Genomic DNA, 19,272 nt, shown 5'->3' with positions numbered 1-19,272 from the left:
CCTGTGGTAGACAGTTATGGGATAACCTTCCCATATGGGGAAATGTCTACCTAGGTCCCAGCAGCTAGTGGTTGGCTTATGCTTCTGTGCTCATAACAGGGCAGACTTTTTAAGATTTCTCCCGTGTCCCCCAGGCCAAAAATATGAGATCACTGGGTATTTATTCCTCGCAACACCTGCGAGTTAGGTTGCACTGTTTCCATTTTGCAGGTGGGCAAGTGGAGTCAAAGAGAGGCTAGATGACTTGCCCATGATCACAGAGTCAATGTGAGAGCCAGAACTGAAACTCTGGAATACGTGGCTCCTCAGCTTTTGCTCCAACTCCCCTCCTCTCTAGCATGTGCCCCATTTTGCAAATGGGATCAGGGTAAAAAGTTTTTGGCTAGGCTTTTGTGTTATGCTCCAGGTATTAATAGCCTACTTGGCTTTCACTTATAATTTGGTTAGATACATGGAAAGAAATAAGAATTCGGCAGTATATTTTGCATTTCATGAAGGCCATGAGACTCCAGACTTACTGTTTAAACTAAAGCTGTTTTTGTTCATTATGTTTAATAGAATTTGAATTAATGGAATGCCCTGCGCAGTCTTGTCTAGAGGCTGACCATGTGAAAGGAAATACAGATTTAAAAGCTTTAATAAAAATATTTTGGAAGAGGCACTTTGCAGACTGGGATGAGTAAAACACCTGCAATAAAATGTATTGTGCAGATAAAAGACCATCACCTTTTTCCTCATTCTGCTGCTCTTTAATGACTTCCACACTCCTTGACCAGATATCTGTTTGAGTACCAAAGAAATTGCCTTTCCAGCACAGTACATAGGGAATTAACTGCAAAGGCCCCATTAATATGAGTTACTAACTGTGCTAAAATTTAGCCCCAACATTCATAGGCACCGACTCCGTGGGCTGGAGCACCCACGAAAAAAATTAGCAGGTGCTTAGCACTCACCAGCAGCCAGCCAGTTCCTCCCTCCCCTCCGTGCCTCCCGCCCACTGGCAGCCCTACCGATTAACTTCTCCCCCTCCCCACAGCATCTCCTGCCTGCCGGCAGCTCCGCCAATCTACTCTTCCCCCTCCCTCCCAGTGCCTCCTGCAAGCCGCTGTTCTGCGGTGTGCAGGAGGAGTGGGGACCGGGCACATTCGGGGGAGGGAGTGGAAAGAGGCAGAGGTTTGGGGGAAGGGATGGACTGGGGGTGGGGCCTGTGCCCTGAGCAGGGGTTGAGCACCCCGGGGAAAGGAAAAAGCTGGCACCTACCTGTGCCAACATTACTTGCAAAATAATAGGTGACGGGGAGAAATACCCAGGCGATGACTGAAAGCACAGACACTGACAGCCCGGGGAGGCTATAAATACAAACTTCTTACAAATACATTTTAAGGCCAAAAAGAACTGTTATGATCATCTAGTCTGACCTCCTACATAGCATAGGCTGTAGCTCATCCAGTAAACTCTGCATCAAGCCCATAACCTCTGGCGGAGCTACAGCATATTTTCTAGAAAGACATCTCCAATCTTGATTTAAAAAGATTCCAAGTGATGGAGAACCCACCCCATCCCTGGGTAGGTCATTAGTATTAGCCCTGCTTTAGGTATCTGGAATGCGAGTGTGTCTACACTGCAATAAAAGACCCACAGCAACAAGTCTCAGCGCCTGGGTCAGCTGACTTAGGCTTATGGGGCTTGCGCTTTGAGCTAAAAACAGCAGTGTAGAAGTTTGGGTTTGGGCTGGAGCCTGGGCTCTGTAACCCGGTGACAGGGGAGGGTCTCAGAGCCCAGGCTCCAGTCCAATCATCTGCACTGCTATTTTTAGCCCTGGAGCACAAGTCCGAGTCAGTTGACCCCAGCTCTGAGACTTGCTGTGGTTTTTTTTTTTAATTGCAGCACAGACATACACTGTGATACAAGTGCACCCACCTGCATGCTGCTTTCCCCTCATTACTGGGCCTGTCTACTCTGTGCACCATATGTAGGGTCCTGAAGAGGTGAAAGGAATCTGAGCAAGGCCTGGAAGATCAATCGCTGTGCCATGCTCTGACAGGGCATTGCAACATTTGCTCTATGATATTGCATTGTTACATACTGACGCAAAGTAAAGGGGCTAAGTGATTTGAGGAGATGACATAGGTTGCTCTATAGATAACACTGGACAATAGTTCCTCCTCTCCTTCCCCCCAGGTGATGGAGCTGTGAAATAGCTCTCAATTCGCCCCTTCTGCCTTGCCCACTGCTTGGACATGAGGGGTGATTCACATATCGGTATGTCTACACATCAAGCTGAAGGTGCGACTCCCAGCTCAGTAAGACATACCCACGTTAATTCTGACTGAGCTAGCATGCTAAAAATAGAAGTGTAGCTGCAGTAGTTTAAGGAGCTAGCTTCCCTGTGTACGATCCCTTCTGAGACCCTAGGCATGTTTGGATGACTAGCCCCTCCTGCTGCTCACACCATCGCGGCTTATACTCTACTTTTAGCATGCTAGCTCTATCAGCGCGAGCGTGGGTATGTCTCCTCAAGCTGGGAATCACGCCTCTAACTTGAGTGTAGACATACCCTATTGTGTGTTCATTCCCACCAGCACATACTGAACCTCTACCTTTTAAATGCCCTGTTTTTCAGATTGCCATTCTCCAGGTGTAATATAAAATAAGGACAAGAGAATCACCAGCACTTAGGCAGGGAAGGGTCAATTATATCTCCCAGGACTCCAGTGGTGATTCATCCAGAAAAAGGGCAGGTGGTATTACCACTGCAGTCCCTCGGGGATTTCTGCTAGGGGACGTGGGCAGACTTAGCTTATGGCTGGGATTTTCTGGGAATCCTTCTCATGGACACTGTTGAAGACTATATTGAGTCAGATCATCCAATGGCCATATTCCCTGGCCAGCATTTCCCATTTTTTGGTCCTTGCTGCCCTCCTAACTCCCCTGTCAAGGAAATTACATTTGTTTTGTGCTGCCACAACCTCCTCTGGATGGACTTTCTACTCTGAGGATCCTTTGCCAGAGTTCTCACCAGAATAAATCATTGTTACCCCTCGGTGAATTTGCCCTGAACTGCAATTATGAATCTGGCAATGCAGTGACAGCTGCTAATTCCACAACTCCTGCATCATCAAGGTTTGAATGAAACACTAGTTTTTGTGGACCTCTGAAATGGGATCTCATTTTAAGGACTTCTTTCTGACAGATAAATAGCTGAAACTAAACTGAAAATTAGGAACATGCTCAAGGCTGAAAATAATCAAAGAATGAAGTGGGGGAAAGAAAGAACTTGCAAAAATTATAGTTCATCATTATCATTTTAAAGTACCACTGTTTGTAAAGCATACACATGTGAGAGGCTGAATCGCATTTGATCAGCCAATTAAACATTAAATAATTGCAGCCAATTATGCAAATATCACACAATTATTAATTTGTTGATCTTTTCTGAACAGCCTCAAATGTTCCTAATGTTAGACTATCTTATTTCTTAAATGATCAATTAGTGTAACCATAACTAAGTGATGAAGAATGGATAATTGCCTAGTTATGATGTACCATACCCTTTCTATGTTAATCTGCTACAATTAAACAAACAGCGCACATAGAAAAGAGATGCGCAGATGTTCTTTTACAGTCTATCAGCTCAGGGAATAGCACGGTTCCTCCCTAAACTTTATGGGCTAAAATAAGGAGAACACAGTATTGATCAAGTGCTCACTATTATTTACAAATGTTATTTCTTGGAATTTTATGATAAAAGAATAAAATAATACAGATGCAGAATGCAGGCTATGTATTTCCACACAGGATTGTCATGAAAGATCAGAATACTCTGCTGGTTTATTTAGTATATAATGTTTAAAAACTGGAACCTATTCACCCAGAGCCTGAATGAAAATAATCAAGGCTGTTTGAATTTACCAAGAGGGAGCAAAAGTATTCACAGAGATGACACTAGCTGACTGGGAGTGCTCTACATGGTTTCACTTTTTCTCTAAGAAATAGCTCATATTTTTGTGGATCTTCCAATTTTATCCTCTGTTAGCCCTTGCACTTTTGAGGTCTCCAGCAGTACAAGAGGTGAAGAGATAAGACAGGAAGTCTAACTCAGGTCTCCCCAAAAGTCAGTGTAGACTACAACAACTACAGGCCAATGTCGAGCCCCACTTAAAATTATTGTAATCTGATTTAAGACTTTAAGGCGTCAACCACTTAAAGCGTCAACCACTCTAAATCAATTATTATAACTGGTCTTCATTTTTTCATTCTGACTTGTGAGTAGATTACTGTCAGTACTGTCCATAGGGAATTCGATGTGCAACTTCTGTTAATACTACTGATATCTCAAGTATGGGAGTTGCACATCCAATTCCCCAGGCATCTCAGTCAAACCGAACCACCTAGACTTTTGCTGTCAATGACAATTATCTAAGCTAAACGTGAGGGAACAGGTTACAGTTCAGTAATAGGAAGCCATTTAGTCTCATTCATGACGTAATCTGGTATGAGCTCTATGACACACTCTAGTCAAAGGCACTCTTCAGTTGTGGTACTTGCCTTGTTGGAAAAATGCCTCTACCTCACATTGTATCTCGATGTATCCCCCATGTTAATTTTTCCAGTAGATGAATAAAAATAAATAAACTACCACTGGCCTATGATATATCACAAGAAACTGAACAGAGACCAGAGCACAGTACAGATTTAAATTGTGAGTAGAAGAGATACACAGTACTACTGCTACCATAAATGAAACAGCATTTTGAGCTTGTAGATATATTCTAAATAGAACACTGTCCAACAACTCACTCTGAACAATTGTCACTGGTAACCTTCAACTGTTCTTCAATAAGGTAACAGAACAGACTGCAGCAAGATCTGTCTAACCCATCACTCACGGGACCAGCAGAAAATGGTGGCCTAGTAGAGACTGAGGGTTAATGTTTGACCAAATACTGTACAAGAAAGCCCTGTGGATAATTTTAAATGGTGGCTTAAGACAAGGGGCTGCCCATTAGAAATGATGCTTAATATATTTTACATTGTGTTAGCAACTGCCAGTTATAGATGGGGTCAGTTAGAAAGTGTGGGAGAGAAACTCTTCCCCCCCTTATTAAAAAAATACAAGTTAGTTCCCAAAATACTGCTGTATGGCTAGTGTAAAATGTAGGGTCTGAGGCTCCATTCTGTTAAACTGATTTTATGCAGGTATAACTCCACTGACAGCTATGAAGTTATATAAGTTCTATGTCAGAATAACAGAAGAATCAGGCCTCTAGCATTTTGGAGTATTACTACCGAATACTATAGTTCCTTTTTGGCAAGAGACATCTTAAAACTAGTTGAGAAAAGTGTGTGCATAGATGAGAAAGCTTATATGGATGGTAGCATATTTAAGGGTTAAAGAAAATTTGCAGAAGTTATTCATTTCCCTAATTGCGAGCTAACAGCTCTGTATCTGCTTCCAAATGGCAACAAGAGAGTGTATCATGAGTCTAGTGGTGTATGAAGAGGTAAGGGAACATGGTAGTGCGGAATGACAAGGGGTGAACAAAATCCCTCTGTTCTCCTGCATTGAGCACTTTTCCACTGGCAAGCAGGGGAAGATATAGGAGAACCCATATTGGAAAGCCACGGCCTCTTCAGAAAATAAAAAGATCATATTAAGAAACAAGTGGGCCAGCCAGGGCTGGGAGCACTGTAAAGCCTTGGGTGGGGAAAGATCACTTTGTATCTTGTAAGTTCTTATAAGCTGATTTAGGAGTGGTGTTGCTGGGCTCTGAAGGGATTTCCCACCAAGTCATCCTCATTCTAAAGGCGTGGTTGCTATGACATGGGGCCTAAAAGGTGAGGGTATGATGTTGGCAGAATAAAAAACAGGGGCTCCTCAGGGCTCTGGGAATGCAGAGAGGAACCTCCCACATAAGTGGAGTAACAGAGAAAAACATAATCCATTGCCTGAGGATGCAAATAAAATAGGACTAAGGGATAGTAACTGTTCCCCTAAGTAATGGGCAACTTTTTTTATATGGCAGTCTTCTCCGGTAGTGCTGGCAGTTGAAAAAACACCATGGCTTACACTGAAGACCAGTTGAAGAGTATTTGACAAGTTTTTGGACTGTACATAAGACACAAGGAGGCACCAAGAAAACAGTTGGGACAGTTCTATTGCTTACATCTAGCATCTCTAACAAGAAGATAGGCTTCTATTAGCAAGACTATGGTAGAAATCATAATGATTGTGTTCACATTCCCTGGCATGTGGAAACAAATCACCCTGGGGAGGAAAGGGAGAACACTGACTACCCTACGCACAGCTCTAAATGGGCAGCTACAGAAAAGTGGTGATTGTTCTGGTGTAACGGTTTGGCCTGTCGGGTAGTGTATGGAAGGTCTGATCCCCGCCACTCTGCATTCATGACACCAGGAGTGTCCATTCGCTGTCTTCTCTTCCGTACTGAAACAAAAACAAAGAACATATTTCAGGAAATAAAGATAACTCTGCACCAACAAAATTTTCCTGTGACCCGACTTTCGTTCACTCTAAGGCCCTTTTCCACCACTCTGGCAGGGTAAAGGGACCTGTAGGTGGGAGTAACTATAACTTACACCTACTTCAAAGCTCCTTTCCACTGCCACAACTGCCCCCTATAAAACAGATTATTTGTGGTTTTATGCCTTAGCTGCAGTCTGTGTTTTAAACAAAGCTGAAGGCAGTTTGACACTTTATCCATCTCTACGGAGTAGGCTGTGAAGGGGTGAAGATACTCTCCTGTGAGAGGATATAAAGCAGACAAGTCCTGCTTTGATGGAGGTGTCTATGCATTTAATACAACCTGTGTTAAAAGTCCCGCAACTATTCCCTGTGGTCATTTTACTAATCTGCTCACATGTGCAGCCCCTGCTCAGGTCCCAATATGCAAATGCATCTATTTCCCCCTTTTTTAAAAAGTAGCTTTTTATTACATCTTTTTTATTAAACCTGAAATAAATCTAATCACAAATATCACAGAGTAAAATTAGAGAAGATGTTACACCAACATGGTAAACCAAAAAAACCAGATCTACTGTGGATGAAGAATGAGTCTGCTCTCACTGTGTAATAAACAGGGTTACAGAAGGCAGGGATGGAAAAGACCTACCATCTCTCTTCAAGACAGTCCCAGGGCAGAGGACAGTTAGCTATTACACTGACACTGCATTTGATCTTAATCTGAAGGTAAACAGTTCTAAGGCTCTCTGTCACAAACCCTAATCAGACACAGCTCATTCATTTAGGTAAATTATATGTGGATATAGGTTAGTAGTAGATGGAGCACTGGATCCTTCTGAGAGGGCATGGAAACTCTCTGCAACAATGGGACAAGGAACCGTTCAGAGTCCATTTGTGACTGTCTGGCCACAGGGTGGAAGGAAGCTACTTTTCAACTTCTAAATCAACAGTGAGGGAGACCAGGGCAGACCTGGGTGGAGACAGGACTACAGCTATACAAATTAGCCCTGGGAAGGGCCAAGAAAAAGACTAGTCAAGCCCAGGAGGGCTGAACATCGTCTGGGGTTTGGACTTTTGTTTATCTTTGGAAGGTGAGGACTTTGGCTTTTGACTAGCGAGTCAAGTGTACCACAATGGTGAAGGTAAAGCCCTGTTACAGTGAGAGAAAACAGTGGTCAGAGTAGAGAGAGAAGAGAAATCAGTAAATGATGTGGGATTGTGGTTAAGGGGACAGGTGGAAGTAAAGTCTAATCTCAAATATTGGACATGTCAACTCAATTACTACTTATATTACAGTAGCACCTAAAAGCCCTGACATCAGAGTCCTACTGTGCTAGGCGCTGTACATATACATAGTATGCGACAGTCCTTGCCATGAGGAGTCTACAATCTAAATAGACAGACAAACCAGAGAAGTAGTATCCTTGCTTTACAGGTAGGAGAGGCAGCATAATAAGGAAATAATTTGCCCAAAGTCACATGGGGAACTGTGGCAGACCCAGGAATGGAACCCAGATCTCCTGAATCCCAGTCCAGTGCCTTTGAGTCAGATTATCTCTAGACTTCACCTGTGGGTCAGACTAAGATGACAACAGAGAGCTGAGTACCATCTGCATACGGAAGGCACTGCAGCCTATACATCTCTAGTGGCCCAGTATACACACTGAAATGGAGTGTGGAAGCATGGAGACCATAAGAGAAAAACCTTAGGGCAGAAGAGCAAATTAAAAGATGAATTCCCAAGAAGAGAAAAAGCTCTTGGCTTGTTGCTGTGTTCACTTGAAAAAACAGCATTTGGGAGTGCTGTCTTCGAAGGCTAGTGGCTGAACAGCTCTCTGTACAACACAAAACCACAATGTCTTCCAACAGTCCTTGAGGATATTTCTTCTCCCTGTTGCTAATTCTGCTATCACTGGACACAGGTCTGCAGCACAGCTGACGGAATGTGTTACACCACGCTCAAAAAGCAGGGCTCCATTCATGACATTTCCAGGTCAGTTCCTTGTCCCCACCATAGATGCTTCATGCTTCCCTGGCATTGCAAAGCAGCCATAATGCCAGTTTAACCGAACAGTGCAGGATTCCCCCAGCATGGGCTAATCCCTGGGTGGCAAAGAGACACTGTAATGTAGAGGGCATGACTGGAGAAAAGGGAGTTGGCGCTAACCCTGGTGATCCTTTACTATTGGAACAGCCCCTTGGGAGTCCTAGGCAGCTGGTATAAATCACAGCAGCTGTGAGGCTCCTCTGATTCACACTAGAAATTGACCTGGCTCAAGCACTGGCCAATGAGGCACCATAAAGGCTCCTGTCTCCCTTCACGCCCCCTCCAAGCTGAGCAGAGGCTGCATCAGCATTTTCCATTAAAAGAGGTGAGTTCTTTATGTTGAAGTTTACTCTGCTAATTAGGATAATTACTGCTATTAATTCACCTGTCAAGTAACTGAGTGAAACTCAAAAACCTTGGGAATTTATCTGAACCTCCAGAACCTGCAAAAATGGGCAGGAAATCTCCTGAAAACAAGCTCTCTTGTGACTTCCAGTATCCCCTGCTTCTGTTCGTAAGAACAGCCTCACTCAGGGCAGATCTACACTGGGGGTGGCGGGAGATCGATCTAAGATACGCAACTTCAGCTACGAGAATAGCGTAGCCGAAGTCGACGTATCTTAGATCGATTTACCTCGGGTCCTCCCGGCGCGGGATCGACAGCCGCGGCTCCCCCGTCGACTCCGCTTCCGCCTCTCACTCTGGTGGAGTTCCAGAGTCGACAGGAGCGCGTTCGGGGAACGATTTATCACGTCTAGACGAGACGCGATAAATCGATCCCCGATAGTTGATTACTACCCGCCGATCTTCTGAGACGTACCCTCAGACTTCAGTGTCTCACCCTGTTCAGCACCAAGAAATGCAGAGGTGCATAAAACTGAAATCACAATCCAGACTTCCATAAATTCCCCAAAAGGGTCAGTATGGATTCAGTTTTTGCCAAAGGTTTGAGTTCATTCTCATATTTTAGAAAAGAAGGATGGTTGTGCAGTTAAGACACTATTTTGGGACTAAGTAGATCAGATTCCATTTCTGGATTGGCCACAGACTTCCTATGTAACCTGGGCAAGTCACTCAATCTCTCTGCTGCTCAGGTTCTGATGTGTAAAATAGAGATAATAATACTTCCTCCTCTAGCCAACCCTCTCTACCACTATTTTCTCAGGCTTGCCTATTTAGAGTGTGTAGCAGGACTGTCTCTTATTATATATTTGTACAGTGCCTGGCACAATGGGGCCCTGTTACTGATCGTGGCCTTTAAATTCTACTCTAATACAAATAATAATTTCACCTGAAACTGTTGACCTATCCCACCCAAATTGCTTTCTGAGCTACACTTTAAAAATGAACAAGTTTTCACTGCATCCTCCTTAAAAATACAAATCATCATAAAGAAGCCATAAATAATCTACAATATTTGGGACCACTGGCCATATTAGCCAAAGCATTCAGGGCTTCTTATTTAGGGAAGAAGGAGGTTGCCTGCACTGATTGGCATTTCAGAGGCAGTGCAATTCCCAGAGAGAACCTCATCTTTAAATCCTCTAACTCAAGCTGTTATAGAACACAGTATTCTGTGATTGATGCATTCATAACCACACCAATGCTATACACAGAGTAAATTATTTCACCTAAAATCTCTATCAATCTATAGTAATCACAATTTCCTTTTAGTAACACAAGTGTAAATGCATACTGCAGTGTTCCCCTGTCTCTTGCTACTGCCGCGAGAAATGTAATCAGTACTGCCCACAAAGTTCTAATTTGTCATTCTAGCTCTACTTTCCACTGAACAGCTGTTCAAATCTAAGTAAATCCTGTTGCACATGGAGGATTGTGGATTACAAAAAACAGTAAGTGGCAGGAAAACAGATCTAGATGCAAAATAATCAAAGAAATCTGAAAATGTTAAACTAGTATGTATTGCATATGAGGGAACTGGATGGCAGAGGTGATTAGCAATTGGATACGGAGCGATTCACCTCTAGGTTACTGGTTCAAATGCAGTGTTCATTGCGGGAACTGAAAGTCCCTATCATCTAATCACTGTCAGTTGGCATACACAAAATGAATTAGTAGTCTCAGTCCAGCTCCTAATATAGAGACCATTATGACAATTGGGCCTAATTCATACAGCATCTTTATGCAGAAGCACACACAAGCCCTTTTCATGCTAAATACAAACATATGGGAATTGTTTCCTCTAACACTGAAATGCTCCACACCTCCATGGTGGAATGTGGAAGCTGCTTAGCAGAGCACAGCAAACAATACTGTATTCCACTGAAATTACATGGGGAGATTTTTTTGAGGGGAATCAGAATATAAATGACCCAAGTGAAGGGCATGGGAGCTGCCTGTGATAGTTTATTAGTATCATGTATTTCATCTGTCAGTTTGATTATTATTGTGTTGTTTGCTATATAATTATTAAGGGTTACTTTTAGCATGGGTTAGTTTGCAGGTAAACAGGAAAATGGAGAAACCCTCCTGATAGCCACCAATACTTCATGGGACAAAGCAGGTGTTGTTCCCTCTGAAATTTATCTCAGACTATGCTGGGTTCGACACCCTTGCCTTGGCAGAGGAGAGGGGAAACCCAGGCAGAAAACTGAAACAAAATTTTGTAGTGGATAAAAACCTGAGTCCCTGAAGCTCTGGTGGCAGGGATGCAGAGACTACAGGTTGCAAACTGTCTCCCCACCCCAGAGGTGGGGCGTCTGGATTGGCTAGGCCTACCTAAGCTTTAGGTATGACAGACATGCATATAGGCTGTTTGTTGTGTTGAAAAACCTTTTTGCCTTATTATGTTCCTGTTGTGATCAAACAATACTTTGTTTTGAAAAGGTGTAGAGACTACCCTGGATGGTGTCCATGAGGGAACTGGAGACAAGCCTAGAATCCACAATGGTGGATCCGTGCCACCTGAGAATTCTGTCACAGAGGGGGAATCCAGCAGGGCACAGATTCAACAACTTTCTAGCTGCTTTTCAGCAGGGTGGTAAAAAGCAGCTCGGACAGAATCTATATGATAGTATCCATGTGTGAAACCTGCAATAAATAGAACAAGAATCCAAAAGAGCTACTGAAACTACCTAAGTTGCTCGACTGTCCCTAGTCCAAGGCTGGTACACACTACTTGATTTAAAAAATGAAGGGTTAGTGGAATGCTATTCATTTTATTTTATTTTTAACTACTCTATTGTACAACACATTGAATATCACATTGTAAATCTCAATATGTTAGCCATGGGATTCCAGGTGAGTTGATAGCAGACAACGGGCCACAATTAATGAATGACTCAATCTGACAATTTTTTTATGGCTCTATCAGTTCATGCCCACCAGGTGAGGATTTGCAGAAGAGTCAGTAAAAATTTAAAATAAAAGCCCTGATAGATTCAAGGGATCCATATTTAGTATGGATACTGCAACACATCTCACTATGTTTTATTAGGATCACCGGTTCAGCAGCTCAATGGCAGGAGGATAAAAACCTTAGTGGCAACATCTAATGTGCTTCTTGAGCCACAGACCATTAACTCTGCAGCAATTACAAAATAACTATTGCAACCCAGATCAGAAGAAATACTATGAGAAGAATGCCAAAGAGTTACTGCCATAGTAAGTGGGAGAGAATGTTAGATCTCAAACAAAGCGACTTGCAACCTGTCAAGGTAACAGCTATTCTATCCATGCTGAGGCCATATATATCATTCACCACCCCGTACAGGAGAAAGAGAAGACATCTAAATAAATCAAGGAGGACACTGGTTCTCAGCTTCTTGAGGATGTCCAGAATGCTATTGACAGTCTTTGTGCACTGACCGAAGTAAAACATGCCTCTCCAGATACTGAGTGCCAAATGGTAGATCCATCCATCTTAACATCCAACAAGCCACTAGAGGAGGAACTGTTTTGGGAACAAGTAGTGGCTGCATGATCAGGAAGACATTGAGCCTACAAGATAGCAGTTACTGGCCAATATCAAATACCATGCCCACCATCCAAGACATCACTTTGTGGGGGTTTTTTTAATCGATTGGCTGTACTATTTTGTGGAAGTTGATATTAGGTTTTATCTGACTGTGTATTTTTTTAAAGGGAAGATGAAACAGCTGCCACTGGAGTTTGTGGATAATGACTGGGTATAACTTTTTATAATCCTGGCCCATGTCATGTGACGAGGACATAAACATCAGTCTTTTACAAGCACTCCTGTATTTCACACCTGTATTAAAATCACTCTGTTTCAAGATGAAAGAGGGAGGGCAGGTTTTAAGGAGTAAAACAGCATCCCTCAGTGACATGTAGGGTAAATATCTTCCTGCACCGTCCCTTACCACTGATAATCTACCAAGGTTTCAATGACAGGAGAGGTGGGAGAAAGAGTCTATATTTTGATTCCAGGAGCCTGTAACAGAAAAACCATTCATTCTATTTCACCTCTTTCATTATGTTATCAATCCAAAGAAGAGAATCCCTTACTTGGATATCAGTCAGCTGATTCAGGAAGCGGGTTGCTAACTGAGGTCCATTCTCCATAGTTGGAATGTGCAAATTCTAGGTGGAATCAAAATGAGAATAAGTCCTAGAAGCTCATCATGTACAGTCAGATAACAAAAGCAACAACAAGTACATACAGATATAAATGCCTTTTAAATCTGAGGACCTCAAAGCACTTCACAAACATTAATTAAACCTCACAACACTCCCATCAGGTGGGTAAGGATCATTAATATCCATTTTATAGGAGACACAGAAAGCTCAAGGATCAGCTGACATTCACGTCAACTGTACTACTTCTATTGACTGTAATGAGAGTTGGTTTAGGCCCTCCTCAGTGACTTGGCCAAAGGAGAGGCAATAAAGCCAGGAATAGAACCCAGTAATAGAACCCAGCTGCTACCGGAGTCCAAGCAAGGTCTAATCACTACTCCACACTTACCTTCTTGCTCAATCAGTAAGGCTTGAGGAGGAGGATAGTCAACTCAAAGAAGCACCTTTCTATTTACTATCTACACTGTGTATTGTGTTAAAACAAGTACATTTACCATAATTTTCAATAGTCAATCTTAATGTTTCCCATTCGTATCTCACAAACATGATCATATTAATAGATATAGTCCCTCTATTAGAAGCATCATTTTCTACATAGTTATTTTATTTGTTCTATTGTCTATCTTCACAAAGAAACATATCAACATACCTCTTGGGCTGGATTCCCTGGTCTGCGAAGTTCATTTTGTGCAACGTAAGCAGTGCAAAGTGAACTTAAACAGAACAGAGAAATGCTCTACAGAATTCCCCCTGTTCAGGGGGAATTTCCCAACTGGTGTACAGCAGACAGAAACAGTTCTGCCATCTCTGTACCAGTTCTGCCATCTGTGTCCTCTCCAACAGAGCTGTGCTGCCTGGTATAAGGGGAAGGATTAAGTCAGGCATGGGATGGGGTTAGGAAGGAGACATATTAGGGCAGGGGCGTCTAAGTGCCCGCGTACTGGCTGGCGGACGAGCATCCGCCGAAATGCCGCCAACAAGCAGCGTCATCCAGAGGCGTCGCCGCCGAAATGCCGCCAAAATCGGCGGCATTTCGGCGGCGATGCCTCTGGATGACGCTGCTTGTCAGCGGCGACGCCTATTGACGTTGCCGCTTGTCAGCGGCATTTCGGCGGATGCTCATCCGCCGCCACGGTCCTCCGTGGCTCATCGTCTGGCGCCCACCAGACGAAAAAGGTTGGGGACCACTGTATTAGGGTATGGAAGGGGAGTGGTCATGGTGGAGCAAAGCCATGTTCTCTGTATGACCTGTTTCTGCTGATGGAAGAATTTAAATCTCCTCCTCTGCAATTTTAATTTATGCCAGGGATGGGCAGAACAGAATTGAGGAACTGTGACTGGCTGTCAGCCTCCCTATTAAAGGAAGATTTGACTGCAAATCACATCACAGAGCTGGCTGAAATGCTTCTAATTGCAAAATGTTGATGAAATTTCAAATTTTGATTTTTTTTGTCTGAATGATTTTTTTTTTTTACTTAAATTTAAAATAAATCTGCCCCCCACTTTTCAACGAACTATAGAGCTGGTAAAAAAAACTAAGTTCTGAAATTTCAAATTAAACACAAAAAAGAGGGTGGGGAAATTTTGAAATAAAAAATCAGTTTTCCCCAACTTAAGAAGAAGTTAGGAGGCAATATACTGATAAGGTACGTCCCGCATGAACCTCAGACAATGCCACGCTGTAATTATATGGGGAAGAAAAAACAAACACAAATACTTTCCTTACCTTGCCTTTGTATAATATTTTAGAAATAGGGCACACGACACAAGCTGTCCCAGCACCAAACATCTCCTTCACTCTGTTTTCCTCCAAGGCAGCTGTCAGATCACTCATGGTGATGTACCGCTCAGACACTTTAAATTCTCCCTGCGCCAGAGATCAGAAACACAAAACCAGAGCACACGTTCTTAAAGGTCGTAATTCTTTCCTTACATTAGACACCTGTAATTGTATCACAGAGGTGATATTTTTAACAAACCCAGTTGTAGCCAGTTAATTTTCAGTTCTCATACAGCTAAGTAAGCGATGGCCTAGTCAGTAGTTAAATGAATGACCTCCAAGGAAAACCCAAGATCTAGAATGTGTGATGATGGCAATTCACTAGGTGGCACTTTCCCCTCAAATTTGGTGCTGAACCTCAGCATGGTGTTCAGGAACTCCGTGCAGCTGCAGCAGAACTTTTGGATGGGATGTAAACGGAGGACCTGTATGCTTTTGATCATTGCTGAGCTTATAGTACTTTGTGCATGAGAACTTGTATTCAAGTACAGATTTGAAAACTGCAAGAATACAGGCATTACATCTACGGCTGGACTTAAGGCTGTACCCTGGTTGCTCAGAATGAAGGTGGAGACACATGGGCTATAGGTGGTGGAACAAGGAGCTGATGAGTAGAGTGTAGATGGGGTGATGAATGACAGTTGCTTATTTCCTTACTTTAAGCCAATTGTATTAATGGGATGTGGAGTCTGGCAACTCTAACACAAAATTAATGAAGATTTTTGTGTGGGAATACTTATTGGGAACTAGTTAGACTGTATGTGGCTCTGTGGAACGAATGCTGGTGTCTGGGTGGTTTGGCCAAGTCTTTTTAATTTTAACATGCTTCCCCAGTTCGTATTTGGTTTAAAGGATCAGGTGGAACTGTGAGCCATTACTTGAACACAATAAATGAGTTATTTTCATAACAGCGTATCTCACAGTTGTTAAAATTGCTACTACTGAGGGACAAGGCAAACACCCACCCACTTGCGTGCCAGCTCCAAGATGCTCTGCCTCGTCACTCCAGGAAGAATGATGCCATCTAGCGGTGGGGTTGCCAGTTCCTCTTCTGTTGAAACAAAAATGCAAACAAAATAAAATATTTAAATGAGAGCAGAATTATCAGATACCATCATGCAATATCCGATATCATAAGATACAAACATTGGTTAGAATTTCAGAGGGAGTTTCTAAATTGCACAAACTCAGTTGGATGCCACCTGTTTTGAATCTATGCATATATCTGAGGGCAGGTCTACACTACAGCCTAAATCGATACAATTTACAGAGCTTAGGGGTGTGAAAAAGCCCCCCTGAGTGATGCAAGTTTCGTGCTGTCCACACCGGTGCTATGTTGGCGGGAGTTGCTCTCCCGCCAACAGAGCTTCCACTTCTCGCCGAGGTGGAGTAATTATGCTGACAGGAGAGTGCTCTCCCATCGGCACAGAGTGTCTTCACCAGACATGTTACAGTAGTGCAGCTGGGCTGCAGTGTAGACTTGCCTTGATTGAATTGGGATTAGGTGTATTTAGTAGTTAGAGCACATGACTGGGTTCTATTCCCGGCTCTGCCACTGGCTCACTGTGTGACCCCGGGGAACCATTTAACTTGTCATCCCATACATTTGTCAACCATTTAACTGCCCAACCGCGACAGAAGGAGCCACAAGTGGAAGCTGGAAGTGACCCACTCTGTGTCTAGCAGTCTCGTCTATAAAATGGATTTGCTACCACTGGTTCTCTCACCGGGGTGCTGTGAGATGCAGTAAATAAACATTTGTAAGGTGTCTGGAGAATGATGTATCATACAAATAAAGCTCAAAGTTAAGTACATACTTCCGAGCTCTGCTCAATTGGGGCCTTCAAGTGAGATGGATTTGATAACCTAACAGGTTTTCTGTCCCTGACATCTCTGATGATGATGATATGATGCTATTTACATTTACTTTTCCCATTTATAATAATACATCTCTCTGTATCCATGGAGCAGCTACAAAAGAGAGAGCAGTGGAAATTTTCTCTTGCTGCCCCCTAACGCGTGTCTATCATGAGCTGGTGGGACAATGTCAAGATTGAGAAGGTAGGTCACACTTCATACCCATTCAGTCCTTGACCTTTCTACTGTGATTGCCAGCATGGGTTCCAATTAGTGACACTTCCAATGTTTTTTGTTAGGTGGAAATCTGACTGAAAACTGGAGTTTGATCCAACTCCTTTTACATAGGTTGCCATACAGCCATCGCATGGTAACAGCTTTCGGGCTTCAAAAATCTGGCTGGGATTTGAAATGACAACCTAGAGGCGAAAGACTAAACCCTTCAGTGTCATGAACTCTGTCCTTGTCCGTGGTCCTCAGGCATGTGAGGCATTTTATGGAAGAGGACTCCTCATGTACAGTGTGCCCTTTTGACATGGAATCCCAGCCATGGTAGGCTCCAGAAACCCTTCTTTCACTATTTTATCTTAGAGGTTGAAAGTTATTTAGCCTCTCTGAGATAATCTGCAGGAAATTCCAAAACAGCCAAAGATTCAAATGGTTTAACTGAAAACAAGATTTTGAGGAGGGGGTTGTTTAAACAGAGGGAAAAAATCAGATTTAAATAAATATGTGCTTGACATATCTAATCTCATACTTGGCAAAAAATAACATAGGTAGATTATCTTGGATTAGGTGCAGTAAAGAAACAAAGTATTACATTTCTAGAGAGTGCAATCTCCTTTTTTCCCCTCTGACTCGTTCAGCTAGTCAGCATATCAACAACACAGCTTCTGGCAAAGACTACCAAAAGCGACAAATGATTTTGGGAGCCCAACCTATAACATCTGGGGGCTTGATTTTCATATAATGCTCTAGCCCCTGCCCTTTGAAAAACCAGGCCCTTTACTTTATAGAGACTCAGAGTTGGGCATCCAACAATGGAGGTGGCACCCAAAAGCACTCGTCACTTCTGAAAATCTTGGCCCCTGCTTTTCAGTAGCTTTCTTCTCTCTTTTTCTACTTTTAAGCATCTCGTTCCTCCCAATTACAGTCCTTCATCCCTTCTGATCTTAAATGGTGTGAGCCTGCTCACCATATCTGGCAGTCCCCAAGGTATTTACATGGATGTCCTCTCACGGCAGGTTATCATCATCTCTTATGCAATGTCCATTGTATGCTTTGCTGCCTCAGTCCATTCAGGGCTGTATTTCTTACTGTGGATCAAGAGCTTTGGTTTTTGTTTTTCCTACATAACTTGAGATGTTCCTTTGAAAGTGGGCACACACAATAGATTCAAATTGTCATGACAAACTATTCAAGTGCTGCCAAAATGTAAGGAGACGACATCTCTTAGGTATCTATCAGAGGTAGGTACAATCCACCCAGGATATGGCTACAGACTGTGGGTATGTCCACAGTTCGAGCTGGAAGAGTAATTTCCAGCTTTGGCAGACATACATGCACTAACTTTAATGGAACTAGTGCACTAAAAATAGAAGTGTAGCCACGGCTGCGCGAATAGGGGGACAGGCCAGCTGCCCAAGTTTGATCCTCCTCCAGGACTCTATGCACTTACTTGGGCAACTAATCCATCCCGCTGCCTGAGCCACCACAGTTACACTTCTGTTCTCCAGCTCCAGTGTCTATGTACCCAGCGTTGGCAGTTTGTCAGCAGTGTCCATTTATCAGCAGTGTCCATTCCTGATTCAGTGGCAGACTGCTAGATGCCAGGATGCCATCTCTTTCCTTTCTCCCAGGGTTGGAAACTCTAGCTCTCCTTTTTCCTATGAATCCACCCTAACAACCAAATAAACTCTCCCATGCCTACCTCCAAGGGCTGTCTGCTCTTTGCCTGGGCCCAGCCAACAACTGAAAGTGACTAAGTAGAAATATCTATTATGGGCAAGTTATTCCATAATTGTCCACCTCTGAAACATTTGGTTACTGGCCATTGTCAGCCAGGATTCTGGATTAAATAATCCACTGGTCTGATCTGGTCTGGAAATTCCCATGTTGGGCGTTTGCTACTTCACCAACTTTGGAATCATCAAATTTGATCATGTCTGAATGTACATACTCCTACTAGTGAAAATAAGAAATAATATGGACCTCAATATTGAACCCTGTGACACACTTGATACTGTTCCCTCTTCAGAGGCTTTACCATGAATGGTGGAGCAGGATGTGTATAAGATCCAAAATATACTTTGATTGCTGTGAGCTATTTTGAAAGCTTGCCAGGCCAGCTGCCAAACAGCATGGAGTTGATAGAATATGGGAAATATGCAAAATGTTTTAAACTGCCAGCTTTATATAATTTTGTCAAGTATGCATATTATGTCTATCAGCCTGGGGTCACCTAGAGGAGCATCTGTCCCCCTTGCAGCATGTCATCATCTCCGTCTGGTACCATGTGTACACCAAATCTGGCTCCATATGCAT

General features: G+C 43.0%; 1 protein-coding gene across 5 annotated transcripts in view; it reads right to left on the bottom strand.

Moving 5' to 3' along the window:
* Positions 1-3,286: 3,286 nt before the first annotated feature.
* BCAT1 (branched chain amino acid transaminase 1) overlaps positions 3,287-19,272 on the bottom strand; it is a 90,717-nt gene continuing 74,731 nt past the window's right edge. For all 5 annotated transcript variants that reach the window (XM_005296600.5, XM_042848900.2, XM_065568191.1 and 2 more), the window contains 4 exons: positions 15,837-15,922; positions 14,818-14,958; positions 13,020-13,094; positions 3,287-6,448 (listed from right to left, as the gene is read on the bottom strand). In XM_005296600.5, coding sequence (XP_005296657.1) covers positions 6,407-6,448; positions 13,020-13,094; positions 14,818-14,958; positions 15,837-15,922 — 344 coding nt within the window. In that variant the 3' untranslated portion in view covers positions 3,287-6,406. The remainder of the gene's footprint in view (positions 6,449-13,019; positions 13,095-14,817; positions 14,959-15,836; positions 15,923-19,272) is intronic.

Source organism: Chrysemys picta, chromosome 1 (assembly GCF_011386835.1).
Source record: "Chrysemys picta bellii isolate R12L10 chromosome 1, ASM1138683v2, whole genome shotgun sequence".
Classification (NCBI taxonomy): domain Eukaryota; kingdom Metazoa; phylum Chordata; order Testudines; family Emydidae; genus Chrysemys; species Chrysemys picta.
Note: the sequence above shows the minus strand (reverse complement) of the source record. Positions and strands in the feature narration are given on the sequence as shown.